The 17,704-nt window shown below is 43.2% G+C and overlaps 1 protein-coding gene across 1 annotated transcript in view; it reads right to left on the bottom strand.

The window, feature by feature from the left end:
• Nucleotides 1-17,704, bottom strand: part of PLPP2 (phospholipid phosphatase 2) — a 44,854-nt gene that overhangs the window by 14,110 nt on the left and 13,040 nt on the right. Inside the window, exon 2 of the mRNA XM_083364644.1 lies at nt 2,877-3,028. Coding sequence (XP_083220770.1) covers nt 2,877-3,028 — 152 coding nt within the window. The remainder of the gene's footprint in view (nt 1-2,876; nt 3,029-17,704) is intronic.

The raw sequence follows: 17,704 nt of genomic DNA, 5'->3' as shown, positions 1-17,704 counted from the left end.
GTGTAAAGGTTCCCCCGCACATGTGTGCTAGTCGTTTCCGGTGCTCATCTCCGTTTCAAAGCCGAAGAGCCAGCGCTTGTCCGAGGACGTCTCCGTGGTCATGTGGCCGGCATGACTAGACGCCAAAGGCGCACGGAACGCTGTTACCTTCCCACCGTAGTGGTCCCTATTTTTCTACTTGCATTTTTTACGTGCTTTCGAACTGCTAGGTTGGCAGAAGCTGGGACGAGTAACAGGCGCTCACTCTGCTACGCGGCACTCGGGATTTGACCCGCCAAACTGCCGACCTTCTGATCGACAAGCTCAGCGTCCTAACCCACTGAGCCACCGCGTCCCATATATATATATATATATATATATATATATATATATATATATATATATATATATATATATATATATATATATATATATATATATGTGTGTGTGTGTGTGTGTGTGTGTGTGTGTGTGTGTGTGTGTGTGTGTGTGTGTGTTTTCTGAGGTTTTGGCTTTATTTTGAAATTGCTTCTGGATTTTGTGCTTGCAATGAGAAAAATATATATATAAAACTTTGATTCTGTTTTTGTCAACTAGACAGGCTTATTGTTACAGAAATGGCTTGTATAACTATTTGTGTAAAAAGCAAAAGGTTGTGGTTCTAATGTTTTTACCTTTTACTGGGCTAAACAGTCAGGAAAGTCAGTGCCTTTTTCTTTTCTTTTTTGCCCTTCCTCTTTTTTTTAGTTTCCTATGCTTTTTCCCCCCTTGTATTTTATACTTTGATAAAATTAATAAAATAAAATTAATTATGAGGGGGGGGGAAAGGAAAAATCCATAATCAAGGGACTGGAAGCTTCCTCATTCAGTTTCTAAAACTTCTATTTTTTATTTTTTTTGCTGGCGTGGGGAGGGGGGGAAGATATCGGCGTAGGACTGCTGGCTTTAGGGGGGAAAGAGTAGATGCCAAAACGTTCTAGACCAGGGGTAGGCAACCTTGGCTCTTTTATGACTCGTGGACTTCAACTCCCAGAATTCCTGAGCCAGCCATGCTGAGGGGAAAGGGAGAGGTTTCCAAGCTGAGCCATGCTGGTTCAGGAATTCTGGGAGTTGAAGTCCACGAGTTGTAAAAGACCCAAGGTTGTCTACCCCTGTTCTAGACTACCCACTGTGCAAATTAGGTGTTTTAGCAGAGAGATGGCATGGAGAAAAAAAAAACTATTTTAGTTGTTTTGGCATGCAGTGCCCTATAGCATCGTCCTAAGGGGAGAAGTTAAAACAGTTTATATCCAGAATCTAGAGTAAGGCTGAAGAAAATAGAGGTTTTGATCCATTAGATGGGATATTATACTATTAACTAGATCAGGGCTCTTCAAACTTGGCCCTTTTATGGCTTGTGAACTTCAACTCCCAGAATTCCTCAGCCAGGCATGCTGGCTGAAGAATTCTGGGAGTTGAAGTCCACAAGCCATAAAAGGGCCAAGTATGAAGACCCCTGAACTCAATGTTTGAATATGGTGGAGAATAGATAATTGCTAGAAATAGAAGTACTCTCATAACTAGAAAGATAAGGTTTGTAATTAGAATATTAAATTTTTGGTATGAGAAAAGAAACAGGAAAATGCCAAGAGTTTGAATAAGGGAAGCTTTTGGTTACCCAAATATAACTTAGTTTGGAATTATAAACAATGGAAACATTTTGAATACTGAGAGGGAATTAATTTTTTTTTAAAAAAAGTGAAAACAGGATACTGATTGAATATATGGATATTAAGATAACGTTTGGTTAGAAAAGTTATCTAAAACAAACATTATTGATATTATGAGAAAAATGTAACAAAGATGTTGATATTCAATTGTTTATTTATTAATAACAGTAAGAGTTGTGTTTGCCTAGTGTGGGAAAACAGGTACTACATTTGATGGTGTAATATTGGATCTAGACCAGGGGTAGGCAACCTCGGCTCTTTTATGACTCATGGACTTCAACTCCCAGAATTCCTGAGCCAGCTGGCTCAGGAATTCTGGGAGTTGAAGTCCATGAGTCATAAAAGAGCCGAGGTTGCCTACCCCTGATCTAGACTGAAGAAGTTAATATATACCACTGAATTACTAATGGCTCCAGACACCACACTGCCTATTAAGTATTTGACTGTAAAATTAGAAAATTCATAAAATATTTATTAAAAGAACCCAAACAGTTAATGTGCAGGATTTGAGGGGGTCTGTAGATATTTTCCTCAGCCCTCTTTCTGGCTTGTGCAGTATACAGGTCCTCAGTGGAAGGCAGGTTGCAATTGTGTTTGTTTTTTTTGCAGTCCTAACTATCCACTGAAGTCTGTGCCTGTCTTGTTTGGTTGCTGTTCCAAACTAGAGGGTTATAGAGATACAAAAATGGAAAATATTAACTTTTCCAAAAGAGAGCCTGTGAATTTCATAATTGGGACAACGACCTGTGTTGCTATGTTAAGGTTGTTAACTGAGTTGCACTCCATTTTAATGATCTTTTTTTTATCAAAGTTGCTAAGCAAATCAGTCACAATTTTGTGCCATACAGTATTAACCTTGCGAACTCTCAAAATTCCTTCTTCCGTTGTGTACGCAACAAGATGGACACGTGATTAATATGTATATGTGACTTATATGAAAGTAAATACATGCCCATCTCCAAGCCACCAGACTCTGAACTGGTGATCGTGGGGATGCTGCAACAGTTGTAAAGTTGTGGAAGACTGGTCACAGGGCATTTTTTTCCAGTGCCGTTGTAACTTTGCACGGTTGCTAAACGAATGGCTGTAAACCGAGGACTACCCCAACAGCCACAAAATCTTGCCTTCCCAGCTGTTTTAGGACCTGCTCAAAATTGACCCATCAATCGGCTGACCAACCGGTCTTACTATGAAAACGGTGCAGGGAATGGTCACTCCAGCCATCACCCCATGTGTAATGGTGTCCGGCTTGTACGGATAACGTATGGAAGTGTCCTCACAGTAGAAACCCCGTTTGTAGGGAGAGTTCACCAAGGTCAGGATGGCGAAAGGAAGGGAGGCTGCAAGGCAAAACAGAAACAACATTCAAACAGGGCTCCTCGCCAACTTGCATCCATCCGTGCCTGCCCAGGTGCTTCGTAAATCAATGTATGGTCAGCAACAGCTGGAACAACTGCTGTTTTTTGCTACCTGCACACAGGTTGTTTACACACCAAAGAAACTGTCTTTCACACTTTCTGGCAGGGCTTAACCCACTTGGCCCTTTTATGACTTGTGGAGTTCCACTCCCAGAATTCCTCAGCCAGCGGGCCTGAGATGTGTTGGATCTGTTCGCCACTTTGGGTTATTGTAAAAAAAATAAAAATAAAGCCAGGATATCAATAATAAAGAAACAAATACATTTCATATTCCTTTCCACCAGAACCTACGATGCTTTTAATCCTGAAAGAATAGCACAGACCAAAATGATCATATCTTCCACTGATGTTTTTGGGGAAACTCAAATTCCAGAGAGCAACCTAGAATTATCCAAGCAATGTCATCAAATATAATACGTGCTCAGCAAATATATAAATACTATATGTAAAACTATTTAATTTTCTCTGCCTAATGTGCCAATAACTCTAGGACGAATGAGAAGAACTTTTCCATAACGTAACCCTTCTGATTGTTGGCCGTGTGCACTTTTTTTCCAATTTTTCCCCCCTCTCCATCACATCAAAACCTTTATTATGTCCTTTAGGCCAGAGAATGCAGCAATTTCCCTTGAGATCGTATAAATCTTTCGTCTTTTTTGCTTCCATCCTGCTGTCACGCTGACAAAAAAACCCTCTTTTTTTTCACCATGATGCTTTTGTCTTGTGGCTGGTGGTCTAAATAGAGAAGACTCTATAATTAGTCCTTGATTTACAGCAATTCAATTAGTGTCCGTTCAAAGTTACAATGGCATTGAAAAAAGTGACTTACGACCGTTTTTCACACTTACGACCGTTGCAGCATTCCCCCCCCTGCCAGTCACATGATTACAATCCAGACACTTGGAAACTGGTTCATATTTATGACGCTTGCAGTGTCCTGGAGTCGTGTGATCCCCTTTTGTGACCTTCCTACCTGGTTTCTGACAAGCAGAGTCATGCCAGATTTGTTTTACAACTGCATGATTCACTTAACAACTGCAGCAATTCACTTAACAACTGTGGCAGAAAAAGGTCGTAAAATGGGGTGCAGCTCTCTTAAGAACTGTCTTGCTTAGCAACAGAAATGTGGGGCTCAATCGTGGCTGTAAGTTGAGGACTTCCTGCAATGGTACAACAGCTCAAAGTAGCTCACAAAAATACCCTTTTCCTGAAAACTAACAAACTCGGGACCAGGCCAACTTTTGCGGGAAAATTGTGTTCCCAGAAAGCAGAAGTAGGTCACACAATAAATAAATCTTCATATTTGGCGAATAGCTTGTTCAAGTCCCAGAAGTTTTCTTGGCATCATTTTTGAATATTGTTTTCCTTTAACATCTTTTTCCCAGGGCCAAGTTAGTGAGTAACTGGCTCAAGGTCACCCAGCTGGCTTAGTGCCTGAGGCAGAATTTGAACTCATGTCCTCCTGGTCTCTAGCCTGGGGCCTTTAACTACTACACCAAACAGGTTCTCGAAAAAATGTAGGTTAATGATACATTTTCCTATACTGTATATTAGTCTGCTTCCTACAAAACACATGTTTTGTGTTTGCGTGTGATGCGTCTTCCATCCATATAACCACAGGGACAAATCCATGTTGTTTTCTTGCTATGAAATTTCCAAAGTGGTTTTGCCCTTGTATTCTTCTCCCTGGGGAGGACAGAGAGGGACCGGCCTAAAATCCCCAAGCTGGCTTCATAACTAAGGCAGAATTAGAATTCAGGATCTCCGGGTTTTAGCCTGCTGCCCAGTGTATCTTGAACTTGGCACTTTAAGACCTGTGGAGTTCAGCTCCCAGAATTCCTCACCCAGTCCTACTTGCTACGGAACTCTGGGAGTTGAAGTCCACTCTCTTAAAGCTGCCACATCTGAGAATTCTGGGAGTTGAAGTCCACCCCTCTTAAAGCTGCCACATCTGAGAATTCGGGGAGTTGAAGTCCACCCCTCTTAAAGCTGCCACATCTGGGAATTCTGGGAGTTGAGGTCCACCGCTCTTAAAGCTGCCACATCTGAGAATTCGGGGAGTTGAAGTCCACCCCTCTTAAAGCTGCCACATCTGAGAATTCGGGGAGTTGAAGTCCACCCCTCTTAAAGCTGCCACATCTGGGAATTCTGGGAGTTGAGGTCCACCGCTCTTAAAGCTGCCACATCTGAGAATTCTGGGAGTTGAAGTCCACCCCTCTTAAAGCTGCCATTTGACTAATCTATAAGAATTCTGAAATCTCAGGAAACCTGGAAATCAAAGCACAGGCTAAAGAAAAGCAGGCAGTTTTTGAATTTACTGTACAGGTAGTCCTCAACTTACGACCAGTTATTTGCCAACTGTTACGACAGACTGAGAAAACATACTTATGACCCAGATCAGAAATTCTTATATCCCCCCCCCACGGTCACATGATCTCATTTTGGGCCCTCAGCAACTGGCCCGCATTTATGACCATTTGTAGCATCCCCCAGTCAGGTAACCACGATTTATGACCCTTTTTGCTGGAAACCAGTGTTAACCTTTGGTTCAGCAAAAAAAAAATGCCATTTGTGAACAGTGAATTCACTTAATGACCACATTGTTTAATAACTGCTGCAAAAAATGTAAATTCACATGACTCACTTAGTAACCTGCTTGACTTACGACCAGAATTCCAGGCTCAATTAAGGTCATTGAGGGACTGCCTCTATAGTACGTAATTAAGTTTTGGCCCTCATTTTCTCACTCAAAATGGCTAATTTAACTTATTTGATTAAGTTAACTTTATGTTAAGTTAACTTGATTTTAGCTAACTTTATGACTGACCAGAAAACTGAGAGACTTTTTACGTGAAACAAGAAATAAATGCATTTATAGTTTTGGCAATTAGGAAAAAAAAAAAGGGATAATAGAAAAAAAGTGAGCTTTCTTTTGTCATTCTAAAGGAAGAGATAACTTCACAATTCTATTGCATTTGCTGCAGAGAAAACTGGAAGCTTCTATTTTTCTTCATTGTTTCTTTTTATACTTTTGTCTTTTCCTTTCCCCCCCCTTTCCTTTCTTCTTTTACAGGAATTCGCTTCTGAAACTTTTGATAGATAAATTGATTTGTTCAAAAAGGCAAAACCGTGGTTACTTTGAACCCAACGCTTCAGTCCATTTGGGTTGGCCCTGCAGCAAATTCAGAAGCATGGATGGTCTTAATCCAGAAACCTCCATTTAATTTCTCCCCCATCTCAGTTTTCCATTCCTTTTAGGGAATTTGTTGACATCTCTGTTGTTTTAAGTATGTGGGTGTTCCTTTGCTGTTTTAGTTATATAAGGAACAGTGTTCACGTTGGACATCCATTTTTTTTTTAAAAACGACACTTAAGTTTTATTGAGATTCTACAAGCTATCTATGACAGAATCCTGGCATAGTGTCTGAATGAATTAATAAAATTAAAAACCTGCCATGTTTTCTCCCCAAAAGTCGCACAATATCACCACAACCACATTTTAGGAATTTGGACATTTTAGGAAACTATCTGTGGTTTGTCCTGTGCTGGAAATTAAGCAGCCCATGTGACATTTTACCCCTTTGGAGGCAATTCTGCCCACAGGTTGCTGAATGAGCACTCTTGATGTATTCCCAGCCCCCACGGGTTTTTCAAAAGGTTTAAAACAAATAAACTCCTGATTCCATCAAGAAGGTTCCCAAATAGGAGCATTCTTCTTTTTAATTTAATCAAGCCACTTTCAGATAATATGACTCCCTCACTGGGCCCTATGCAAAATATCTACAGAATATTTTCTATTTTGCGGCCTTGCGAAAGGAAGCCACGAGATTCCGGGGAGAAATTTGGCCCCCCGATAAAAATTCTGAGAAAAGAAACACAATGGCAGGAGGGTTGAATTAATCATTTTGTGTAGAGATTTGGGATATCGCTTACAAATCACGGTCCAGTTAACGTAAGACGCTCGCCCTATCTGGCTCTCTGTCACAATTTCTGATACTCTTATTTATGCTCAATTCTTAATTTTTTTAAAAAACAGGAACGCGGCTGTTGTGATCTCATTCCGGCTGAATTTTTAATAGCCAACTCAGGATGCAAACAAACTCTTGCTGCTCCCAGCCACAGCTCAATCTGTGCAAATCCTCAAGGGCACCCCCAATCTTTTCAAAAGGGGTGACAGATCTAATTATATCTCCCTAACCAGCTTGCTAAGCATATTACACGCTCCCTATACAAAGCTGTCGGGTTGCATGGCTGAAGAAAAGATTGGAGAGATGGAACAAGCTAGCTTTAGGACATGCTCCTTGCGTGTTTAACCAAGGTTTTGCCCTCCATCGTTGGCAGAAATGCAAATAGTCCTCGGCTTATGACCACAGTGGAGCCCAAAATTTCTGTCGCTAAGCGAGACAGTTGTTAAGTGAATTGCTGCAGTTGTTAAGTTAGCAACACGGTTGTGAAGTGAATCTGGCTTCCCCATTGACCTTGCTTGTCAGAAGGTCGCAAAAGGGGATCACGTGATCCCGGGACACTGGAACTGTCGTAAATACAAGTCAGTTGCCAAGAGTCCAAATTTTGATCAGATGACCCATGGGGATGCTTCAACGGTCGGAAGTGTGAAAATGGTTATTAAATCCCTTTTTCAGTGCCGTTGAAACTTCGAACTGTCATTAAATGAACGGTTGTAAATTGAGGACTACCTGTATATTCTTTCAACTTCCCTGGGACCTTAGCTTTGCCTTGCTCTTTGGCGAGGGGCTGTTGCAGAATCACAGACTGTATGAATTGGAAGGGACCTCGGGGGGGGGCGGGTCATCTAGTCCAACCCTGCCTTACTGGGTGCAGGAATCCACTAAATCCAAAGTTGCCAATTTCAAGAATTGTGGACTTCAATTCCCAGAACTCCTTAGCCAGCCATAGCTGGGAACTGAAGTCCACAACTCGTAAAGTCACCAACTTTGGAGGCCTCTGCGGCAAACCAATCCTGGCCCTCCCTCCCGTTTGAAACTCCATTTGAAATGAAACCCCATTTGAAGTCACGGAGGCTGCTTCCCAGAAATACTTCCACTGCGTGACTGATTTCAATTTGAATTTCAAACCGATGCGTGTGTGTTTTTTCCTTCTGCTTTTGGTTTCAAGAGAGAACTGCAAGGGGGGAAGCCTTTGAGATATCTGCAAGCCACAATCGTATTTCTTTTTTCTTCAGCAAGCTAAACCAGCCAGCTCCTGCTCCCATGAGTGAAAGGTGTTTAACAGTGTGTTAAAAAGGCCTTGAGAAACAGGGGGCTTTGCTTAGGGACTGTCAGATAAGAGACAGCCTAGTCCACAGCTGTATAACAGGTGGAGCAAGGGGCTCGCCTAGTTTCTCAGGCCGTAAAGGTGACCGGGGGTGGGTGGGTGGGGGGAGGATTCTATTCTGCCTTGCAAGATTTTTTGAATTCTCTCCGCCCCCCCCCCCCCTTTCCTTTCAATCTTGTCCCAATTCTTGGAGACGTCTCGGAGAACTCCCTGTAAAATGACTTTTTTTTTTCCAGGAAGTGCTTGGCCATTGATTCCTTCTTAGGGCTGAGTGTGACTGGTCTGAGGTCACCCACCTGGTTTGTTTGTTTGTTTGTTTGTTTGTTTGTTTGTTTATTTATTTATTTATTTATTTATAGACACGTTCATTCAATATGTCTATATCCTGCCTCTAGTATTGTTTGGAAATAATTCAGGACCAATGTTCCTTCCTCCTCCTATTTTTCCCCACAAGAACCCTGTGGGATGTTTGGGCTGAAAAAGAGTGTCCTGCCCATGCTTAGTGGGACTCGAACTCACCATCTCCTGGTGCCTGGCTCAAAGTCACCCAGCCAGCTTTCGGGCCTAAGGCGGGACTAGAACTCACCGTCTCCTGGTGATTGGGCCAAAGTCACCCAGCCAGCTTTCGGGCCTAAGGCGGGACTAGAACTCACCGTCTCCTGGTGATTGGGCCAAAGTCACCCAGCCAGCTTTCGGGCCTAAGGCGGGACTAGAACTCACCGTCTCCTGGTGATTGGGCCAAAGTCACCCAGCCAGCTTTCGGGCCTAAGGCGGGACTAGAACTCACCGTCTCCTGGTGATTGGGCCAAAGTCACCCAGCCAGCTTTCGGGCCTAAGGCGGAACTAGAACTCACCGTCTCCTGGTGATTGGGCCAAAGTCACCCAGCCAGCTTTCGGGCCTAAGGCGGAACTAGAACTCACCGTCTCCTGGTTTCTGCCCTAATGCCTTAGCCACTACACTAAACTGGCTCTCTGTTAATATAGCCTTATGATAAAGTAAAATTAGGTCGTCTGGGTTTCCTTGTGTTTTGTCTGGTCCACTTTCTGAAGATTAAAAAGACACCTTAATATCCTGTAGTTCTCCTCTGACCTCACCCTTTCTTCATGTCCTTTTTAAAATGCACTCCACCCAGTGAAGAATATTATCGTAATAACACTGCTATTTAATGCAACCAAGGATTATATTAGCCATTTTAGCTGCTGTAGTTCCCTATTGTACTCATATTGGAATGGGAACATCAGTAGAATCTCGCACAGCCATCCATCCATCCAGGCCTGAATCTCTTATCTTTTTTTTACTGTTTTGATGCAGAAGTGACACCTGTCACAGCCGAACAATCTCTGGCTGGATTTGGGCCAGGGTTCAAGGCTGACAAGAACATTTTGATAAGGTAAGATAAACTTGTATTTTCATTTACTTTTTTTTACTGTGGGCACACTGGCACACATTAAAAACGAATTTCTGCTGCCTGCTCTCCAAAGTGTACACATACATGGCAAACATATAAACATGCTATATACACACATATGCATATACCTACGGTGCCCTTACATATAAATATTATTATTATTATTATTATTATTATTATTATTATTATTATTAATAATAATAATAATAATAATAATAATAATAATAATAATAATAATATTATAAAGTTGGAAGGGACCTTGGAGGTCATCTAGTCCAACCCCCTGCTCAGGCAGGAAACCCTATACCATTTCAGGCAAATGGCTGTCCAGTCTCTTCTTAAAAAACCTCCAGTGTTGGAGCATTCACCACCTCTGGAGGCAGGTTGTTCCGCTGGTTAATTGTTCTGACTGTCAGGAAGTTTCTCCTTAGTTCTAGGTTGCTTCTCTCCTTGACGAGTTTCCATCCGTTGCTTCTTGTCGTGCCTTCAGGTGCTTTGGAGAATAGCTTGACTCCCTCTTCTTTGGGGCAGCCCCTGAGATATTGGAAGACTGCTATCATGTCACCCCTCACCCTTCTCTTCATTAAACTACACATACCCAATTCCAGCAACCGTTCCCTATATGTTTTAGCCTCCAGCCCCCTAATCATCTTGGTTGCTCTTCTCTGTACCCTTTCTAGAGTCTCAACATCTTTTTTACATCGTGGTGACCAAAACTGGATGCCGTATTCCAGGTGTGGCCTTACCAAAGCATTGTAAAGTGGTATTAGTACTTCATGTGATTTTGATTCTATCCCTCTGTTAATGCAGCCTAGCACTGTGTTGGCTTTTTTGGCAGCTGCAGCACACTGCTGGCTCATAACATATAAATATTAATCTCTGTCCACCTTGAATACATAGCGGAAAGAGGAAGCTTTAGAGTTCACAAGGTTGATACTGTGTGGAACAAAAGTGGGACTGAATCTCGATGTTCTGCTTCAGATACCACGGAGCCCCCTCTTCCCAGAAGGTAACAAGGAAAACAGGTTGTGAAGAGGGTCCCAGACAATCTTGCAGACCATCCTCAAGCATCGCTTACGTGCCAGGTCCTGGATGGAGGGGAGGGAACTGCCAATGATCTTTTTTGCCGTCCTCACCACTCTCTGCACCGCCTTCCTGTCTGAAGCAGGGATGCTTCCAAACCAGACTGCGATGCCGTATGACAGGATGCTCTCCGTCATCCCTCTGTCGAAAGTGGTGAGGACAGGGGAAGGAAGATGTGCTTTTCTCATGCGACGCAGAAAATGCAGGCGCTGCTGTGCCTGCTTCACCAGGGTCTCGCTGTTGAGCGACCACGCCGGCCTACTCGTTAGCTGCACCCCCAGGAATTTGATGCTGATAACCACCGCCATTTTGGGTTGGGATTTCATTCTCAAAAGGGTTAGCCAATCTGTTCAGCTCGGAGTAAGTGTGAAAAACGGTCATAAACGGTTTCTTTCTCACGCTTTCTTGTTTAACCGTTTATGACCGTTTTTCACACTTACAACCGTTGCAGCATCCCCATAGTCACATGATTGCAATTCGGACGCTTGGCAACGGGCACATATTTATGACGGTTGCAGTGTCCCGGGGTCACATGATCCCCTTTTCCAAGCAAAGTCAATGGGGAAAGACAGATTCACGTAACCCTGTTGTTAACAATTGCAGTGATTCACTTTACAACTGGGGCAAGAAAGATCATAAACTGGGGCAACATTCACTTCACAACTGTCTTGCTTCGCAATTGTGGTCATAAGTCAAGGACTACCTGTGTTGTTTGCTGTTTCCTTGAAGGACTGACACCAGGTCATAGTAGAAGCATTGAAATAGAATCTGTGGCTGTGGCTATTCTATCATTTCCAAAGTCTATGGGTTATAACAGGGGTCTTCAAACTTGGCCCTTTTATGACTTGTGGACTTCAATTCCCACAATTCCTCAGCCAGGAATTCTGGGAGTTGAAGTCCACAAGTTATAAAAGGGCCAAGTTTGAAGACCCCTAGGTTATAATGTCCTCACGTGTATCTATCTGGCCCTTGAGAATATTGCTTTTATTGAATTAAGATATACTACATCCACAGCATTCCGTTGCTCTACTAAAGTACAGGTAGTCCTTGACTTACAACAGTTCGTTTAGTGACCATTCAAAATTACATCACTGAATTTTTTTTCCCATACTTATGACCACTGCAGCATCCCCACAATCATGTAATCAAAATTCAGAATGCTTGGCAACTGACTCATATTTATGACGGTTGCAGCGTCCCAGGGGTCATGTGATCTCCTTTTGTGACCAGCATAGTCAATGGGGAAGCCAGAGTCACTTAACAACCATACTACTAATTTAACAACTGCAGTGATTCACTTAAGAACTGTGGCAAGAAAGGTCGAGAATGGGACAAAGCTACCTTAACAAATATTTCACTTAGCAACAGAAATTTTGTGCTCTGTTGTCATCCTAAGTTGAGGACTACCCTGTCTCCCGTTTATCACAGAAAAAGAATCATAGCAAATAAGGACTGGAACGACATTAGATACCAGAAACCAAATTTAGGAATCCACTTTTGACTTGAATTGTTCTTGATAAACCCATGTTGGCTTTGGATAATAGCAATTTGAAGTGCTCCCAGGAATGCTGTTAAACAATCTGTTCCTGTAACTTAGTACAGAAATTATCTGCCATTTCCAAGGTCCTCCACTACCTCTTTTGAACATTTGCTCTTCATTGATCTCCCAGCATTTCACTTAAGTTTATTCGTGCTTAACTCCACTGCTTCAAAATATCTTTTTTTTTACAACTTTGGAATTGTCTTGCCAGCCTCCAACGGCATAGCAACTGTTGTCAACTACACAGAGAATACAAAAGAGCGTCAGACGCCAAGTACATTTGATTACAGCAAATGTAGATGGACACTTTATTCTATACACAGGTGTAGAATAGAGGTGCCTGGCTCAATAGTAGCAACTGTGAGAGGGATCTGGGAGTCCTAGTAGACAATCACTTCAATATGAGCCAGCAGTGTGCTGCAGCTGCCAAAAAAGCCAACACAGTGCTAGACTGCATTAACAGAGGGATAGAATCAAGATCACGTGAAGTGTTAATACCACTTTACAAGGCCTTGGGAAGGCCACACTTGGAATACTGCATCCAGTTTTGGTCACCACGATGTAAAACAGATGTTGAGACTCTAGAAAGAGTAACAAGAGAAGAGCAACAAAGATTATCAGGGGACTTGGGGCTAAAACATATAAGGAACGGTTGCTGGAATTGGGTATGCCTAGTTTAACGAAGAGAAGGATGAGGGGTGACATGATAGCAGCGTTCCAATATCTCAGGGGCTGCCCCAAAGAAGAGGGAGTCAAGCTATTCTCCAAAGCACCAGAAGGTAGGACAAGAAGCAACGGATGGAAACTAGTCAAGGAGAGAAGCAACCTAGAATTAAAGAGAAATTTTCTGCAATGAGAACAATTAACCAGTGGAACTGCGTGCCTCCAGAAGTTGTGGGTGCTCCATCACTGGAGTCTTTTAAGAAAAGAGTGGACAGCCACTTGTCTGAAAGTCTCCTGCTTGAACAAGGAGTTGGACTGGAAGACCTCCGAGGTCCCTTCCAGCTCTGTTACTCATGCACAGGAGCAGTCTATCTTAAAGTTCTCAAGATCCATCAATGCGGGGGGGGGGGGGGGGAGGGGCTGGGAGAAGCAACGTTTATGCCCTGTTCGTGGGCTTCCCTAAGCATCTGACTGGATGCATAGCACTGCAGTGGCTTGATTGTTTGAAGGGATTGATTGATTGATGTCAATTACACTATCAATCACATTATCAGTCAATCTCCCAGCCCCTCCGAGAAACCTTTGTTGATAGTGACAAAGCAGGAAAGCCCAGTTCAAATTCTCGCTCAGATAATACCAGATTAGGCAACCCTACCTTGGGGTTAAACAAATGCCTTTTAAAAAGAAGCAATTTCTTCACTCTGCAAATTCCAACACTCCTTAGATTGTGGGTCGCATCTCCAGAGTTATTTGCCTGAACAAGCCAGCGAAGGGTTCGGATATTCAGAAGTGACCTGCCCCTAAATCACTAGGTAGCCCAAAATTTCTGTGGCTAAGCAAAATAGCTGTTAAGCGAGTTTTGCCCCATTTTATGACCTTTCTTACGACGGTTGTTAAGTGAATCGCCGCTCTCGTGAAGTTAGTAACACGGTTGTTAAGTGAATCTGGCTTCCCCACTGACTTTGCTTGTCAGAAGGTCGCAAAAGGGGATCCCTGCAACTGTCCTAAGTACATGGCAGTTGCTTGCAGGGAAAAATGGTCATAAGTCACTTTTTTTCAGCGCCATTTTAACTTCAAATGGTCACAAAAATGAATAGTGAAGTCCAGGCACGCCTGTAAAGAAACAGGAAGGGCCCAAAGATTTCCTGAAGGGAATGTCTTCAAAGATGGAACTTTCTGCAATTAAAGTTGTGTACTTTAAACCCTCCAACACACCTTTATTGAAATGTGCCCAGCCTCTGTGCAAAAGTTCCTGCTGACCTCACTGAAAGTCACCTAACCAGTTTTACAGGCAAGATGAAAGAATTGCAACACAGGGGAAGAATTAATTTTACTCTGATGTTCGATCAAAGAGAGAGAGAGAGAGAGAAAGAAAGAAGCAAAAAACAGGCATTTACTTTTAATTTTCTGGGAGGTTTCCATGTATGTGGCAGAGAAACAGGGCCTTAATCATTTGCAAGGAACAGCACCAACATCAGAACGGGCCTTGCCTGCACCCCAAAAGCTGTGTCCTAATCTGCAACGTGTGGGTGCAGAGCTGAGGGTGAACTATTGCTTGAAATGTACATTTTATAACTGGGGGAAAAATTCAACTCCCCCTCATAAATGTTAAAAATGTATTCTTAGCTTTCCCATATAAAATCGCATATTGTTACTTGATTGCTGTCTAGAGCGGGGCTTTTCAACCAGTGGTACAGGTACCACCTGTGGTACATTGGCACCTGGCAGGTGGTACGTGACCATCCTAGAAAAGAGATAGTGGGGGAGGGGAATGAGCTGAACCGGTGGTAGCACCACACAAGCCTGAGCGAGAGACGGCTGGAGCTGCAGGGCTGTCAGGGCTCAGCGGAAGTGCCAGGATCAGCACCAGGATCCAGCTGGAGCTCGGCACTGATCCCGGTGCTTTTGCTGAGCCCAGAAGAAGCGCCGATCAGCTGGAATGTTGCCGCATCTCCAGGGTCTTGTGATTTACATTCAGATGCTTGGCAACTGATTCATATTTATGATGGTCACAGTGTCCCCAGGATCATGTGAAGTGACCAAAACCTGCTACAACCACACAGCAGAGGGGGGGGAGAATAAAAACCAAACACCCCCCACCCCACCCCCACTGCCAATCCTCAACAGAAATGCTCACAACAATGAAAACCTCAGACAAGAGGAAGAGCGCCGCTGGGCGGGCAGGCAGGTGTCTTGCTCGGCTGTGGCTTGCGGGGCACTTTTTTCGGTGCCATTGCAACTTCAAACAGTCACTAAGCAAACAGTTGTAAGTCGAGGACTACCTGTACTTCATAACTTTTTTCCTTTTTTTTTTTGGTCATGAAGTTTTGACACCTTGTTAGTTGACTGGTGGTACTCGGATGTTGCCATATCCTAAAAGTGGTACAATGGGTGAAGAGGTTGAAAAGCCCTGTTCTAGAGCAGTGTTTCTCAACCCTGGCCGCTTTAAGATGAGTGGACTTCAACTCCCAGAAATCCCCAGCCCGCATTGTTTCTCAATCTTGACCACTTTAAGACGTATGGACTTCAACTCCCAGAATTCTCCAGTGACCGGTGAGGGCCTCCTAGCCAGAGGTAGGCAACCTTGGCTCTTTTATGACTCGTGGACTTCAACTTCCAGAATTCCTGAGCCAGCCATGCTGAGGGGAAAAGGAGAGGTTTCCAAGCTGAGCCATGCTGGCTCAGGAATTCTGGGAGTTGAAGTCCACGAGTCATAAAAGAGTGAAGGTTGCCTACCCCTGGCCTAGGCCTAGGCCGCTTTATGACTCGTGGACTTCAACTCCCAGAATTCCTGAGCCAGCCATGCTGAGGGGAAAAGGAGAGGTTTCCAAGCTGAGCCATGCTGGCTCAGGAATTCTGGGAGTTGAAGTCCACAAGTCATAAAAGAGTGAAGGTTGCCTACCCCTGGCCTAGGCCGCTTTATGACTTGTGGACTTCAACTCCCAGAATTCCTGAGCCAGCCATGCTGAGGGGAAAGGCAGAGGTTTCCAAGCTGAGCCATGCTGGCTCAAGAATTCTGGGAGTTGAAGTCCACGAGTCATAAAAGAGCCAAGGTTGCCTATCTCTGTTCTAGTCCAATATTCTCTGTGGCTTTTCAACTGCTTCTCCTCCACGCTGACCCCCAAACAGTGGGTGAACACAGGGATGCTATGGGCTTAAGAGAAGTCCAGATCTTGTGGCAAGAAGTTCCATAAGTTAAACTACAATCCCATGTATGCTTCCCAGATCTCTTGACCCGATGGGGTTTTATTCCCAAGACACCCCAAGAACGTCTTCTGTACTGGTCCTGTGCTGTGAAGTATAGGCAATCCTCAACGTACGACCACAACTGAGCGGAAAATTTCTGTTGCTAAGTGAAACATTTGCTTAGTGACTTCTGCCCTGCTCTATGACATTTCTTGCTAACAGTTGTTAAGCAAATCACCGCAGTTAGTAACACGGTTTTTAAGTGGATCTGGCTTCTCCGTTGACTTTGATTGTCAGAAGGTCGCAAAAGGGGAATCCCATGACCCCGGGACACTGCGACCGTCATAAATATGAGTCAGTTGCCAAGGGTCTGAATTTTGATCACGTGACCCTGGGGACGCTGCAACGGTCGCAAATGTGAAAAATGACCAAGAGTCACTATTTTCACTGCCATTGTAACTTTGAACGGTCACTAAACAATCTGTTGCAAGTCGAGGATTATCCTGCCTGGTCTCTTGATGCTCAGAAGTTGGCCACAAAAGATATTTATAATTTTTCTCTCCCACAAAGCATCTCTGTGATTTGCTCTCTCGCCTGCAGGTGATCCCAAAATAAACCGCTCTTTCCTAAAATGTAGATCTGTATTTAGAGCCTGTGTGTGCATCACACACAGGAAAACAAAGGAAATTCTAAGTTGTGGGCCATTTTAAGCTCTCCTTGGTGTACTAATCTGTTCCCAGACTAAAAATATAGATGCTCAAGATGCCAGCCTGACCAAAACAAGCTGCAACGTCACCCTTCACCTCTGACTGCCAGTCCAGGACAAACCTGCGACGGAGGTGGCCCCTGCGGAAAATTAAAACCTTGCTGCTCTTTTTAAAGGGCACTCTTAAAATTACGGACTCGGAAACCACTATTTTGGAGACAAGGCTGTTGCTTCTTTCCATTTTTTTTTTCCTGGGCGGAGCAGGTCAAAAGTTGGATCGTGTATGTGTGTGAAAGGGGTGGGGATAAAGAAAGAAAAAGGAAAAAAAAAGAAATATAAAAAAGAAACCAAGAGAAAAAGGGGAAGGAAAAAGAGAGAGCAAGAAAGAATAAAAGACGGGAAAAAAGAGGAAGGAAAGAAAAATGCAGAAAAAGAGAGAGAAAGTTAAGAGAAATAGAAAAAGAAAGAAATAAGAAGGAAAAGAGAAAGAAAAAAAATAGGGAGATAAAGAGAAAGAAAGAAAGGAAGGAAGGAAGGAAGGAAGGAAGGAAGGAAGGGAAAAAGAGAAAGAAATAGAAAAAAGAAAGTACCGTAAAAGAAATAGAAACAGAAAAAGAAATGGAAACAAAGAAAAAGAGAAATAAAAAAGAAAGAGAAAAAGAAAGAAAAAAATAGAAAAGGAAAATATAAAGAAATGAGAGTGTGAACAAAAAAGGGAG

The sequence above is a fragment of the Vipera ursinii genome, assembly GCF_947247035.1.
Source record: "Vipera ursinii genome assembly, chromosome: 1".
NCBI lineage: Eukaryota > Metazoa > Chordata > Lepidosauria > Squamata > Viperidae > Vipera > Vipera ursinii.
This window is presented reverse-complemented; position numbering and strand designations above follow the sequence as displayed.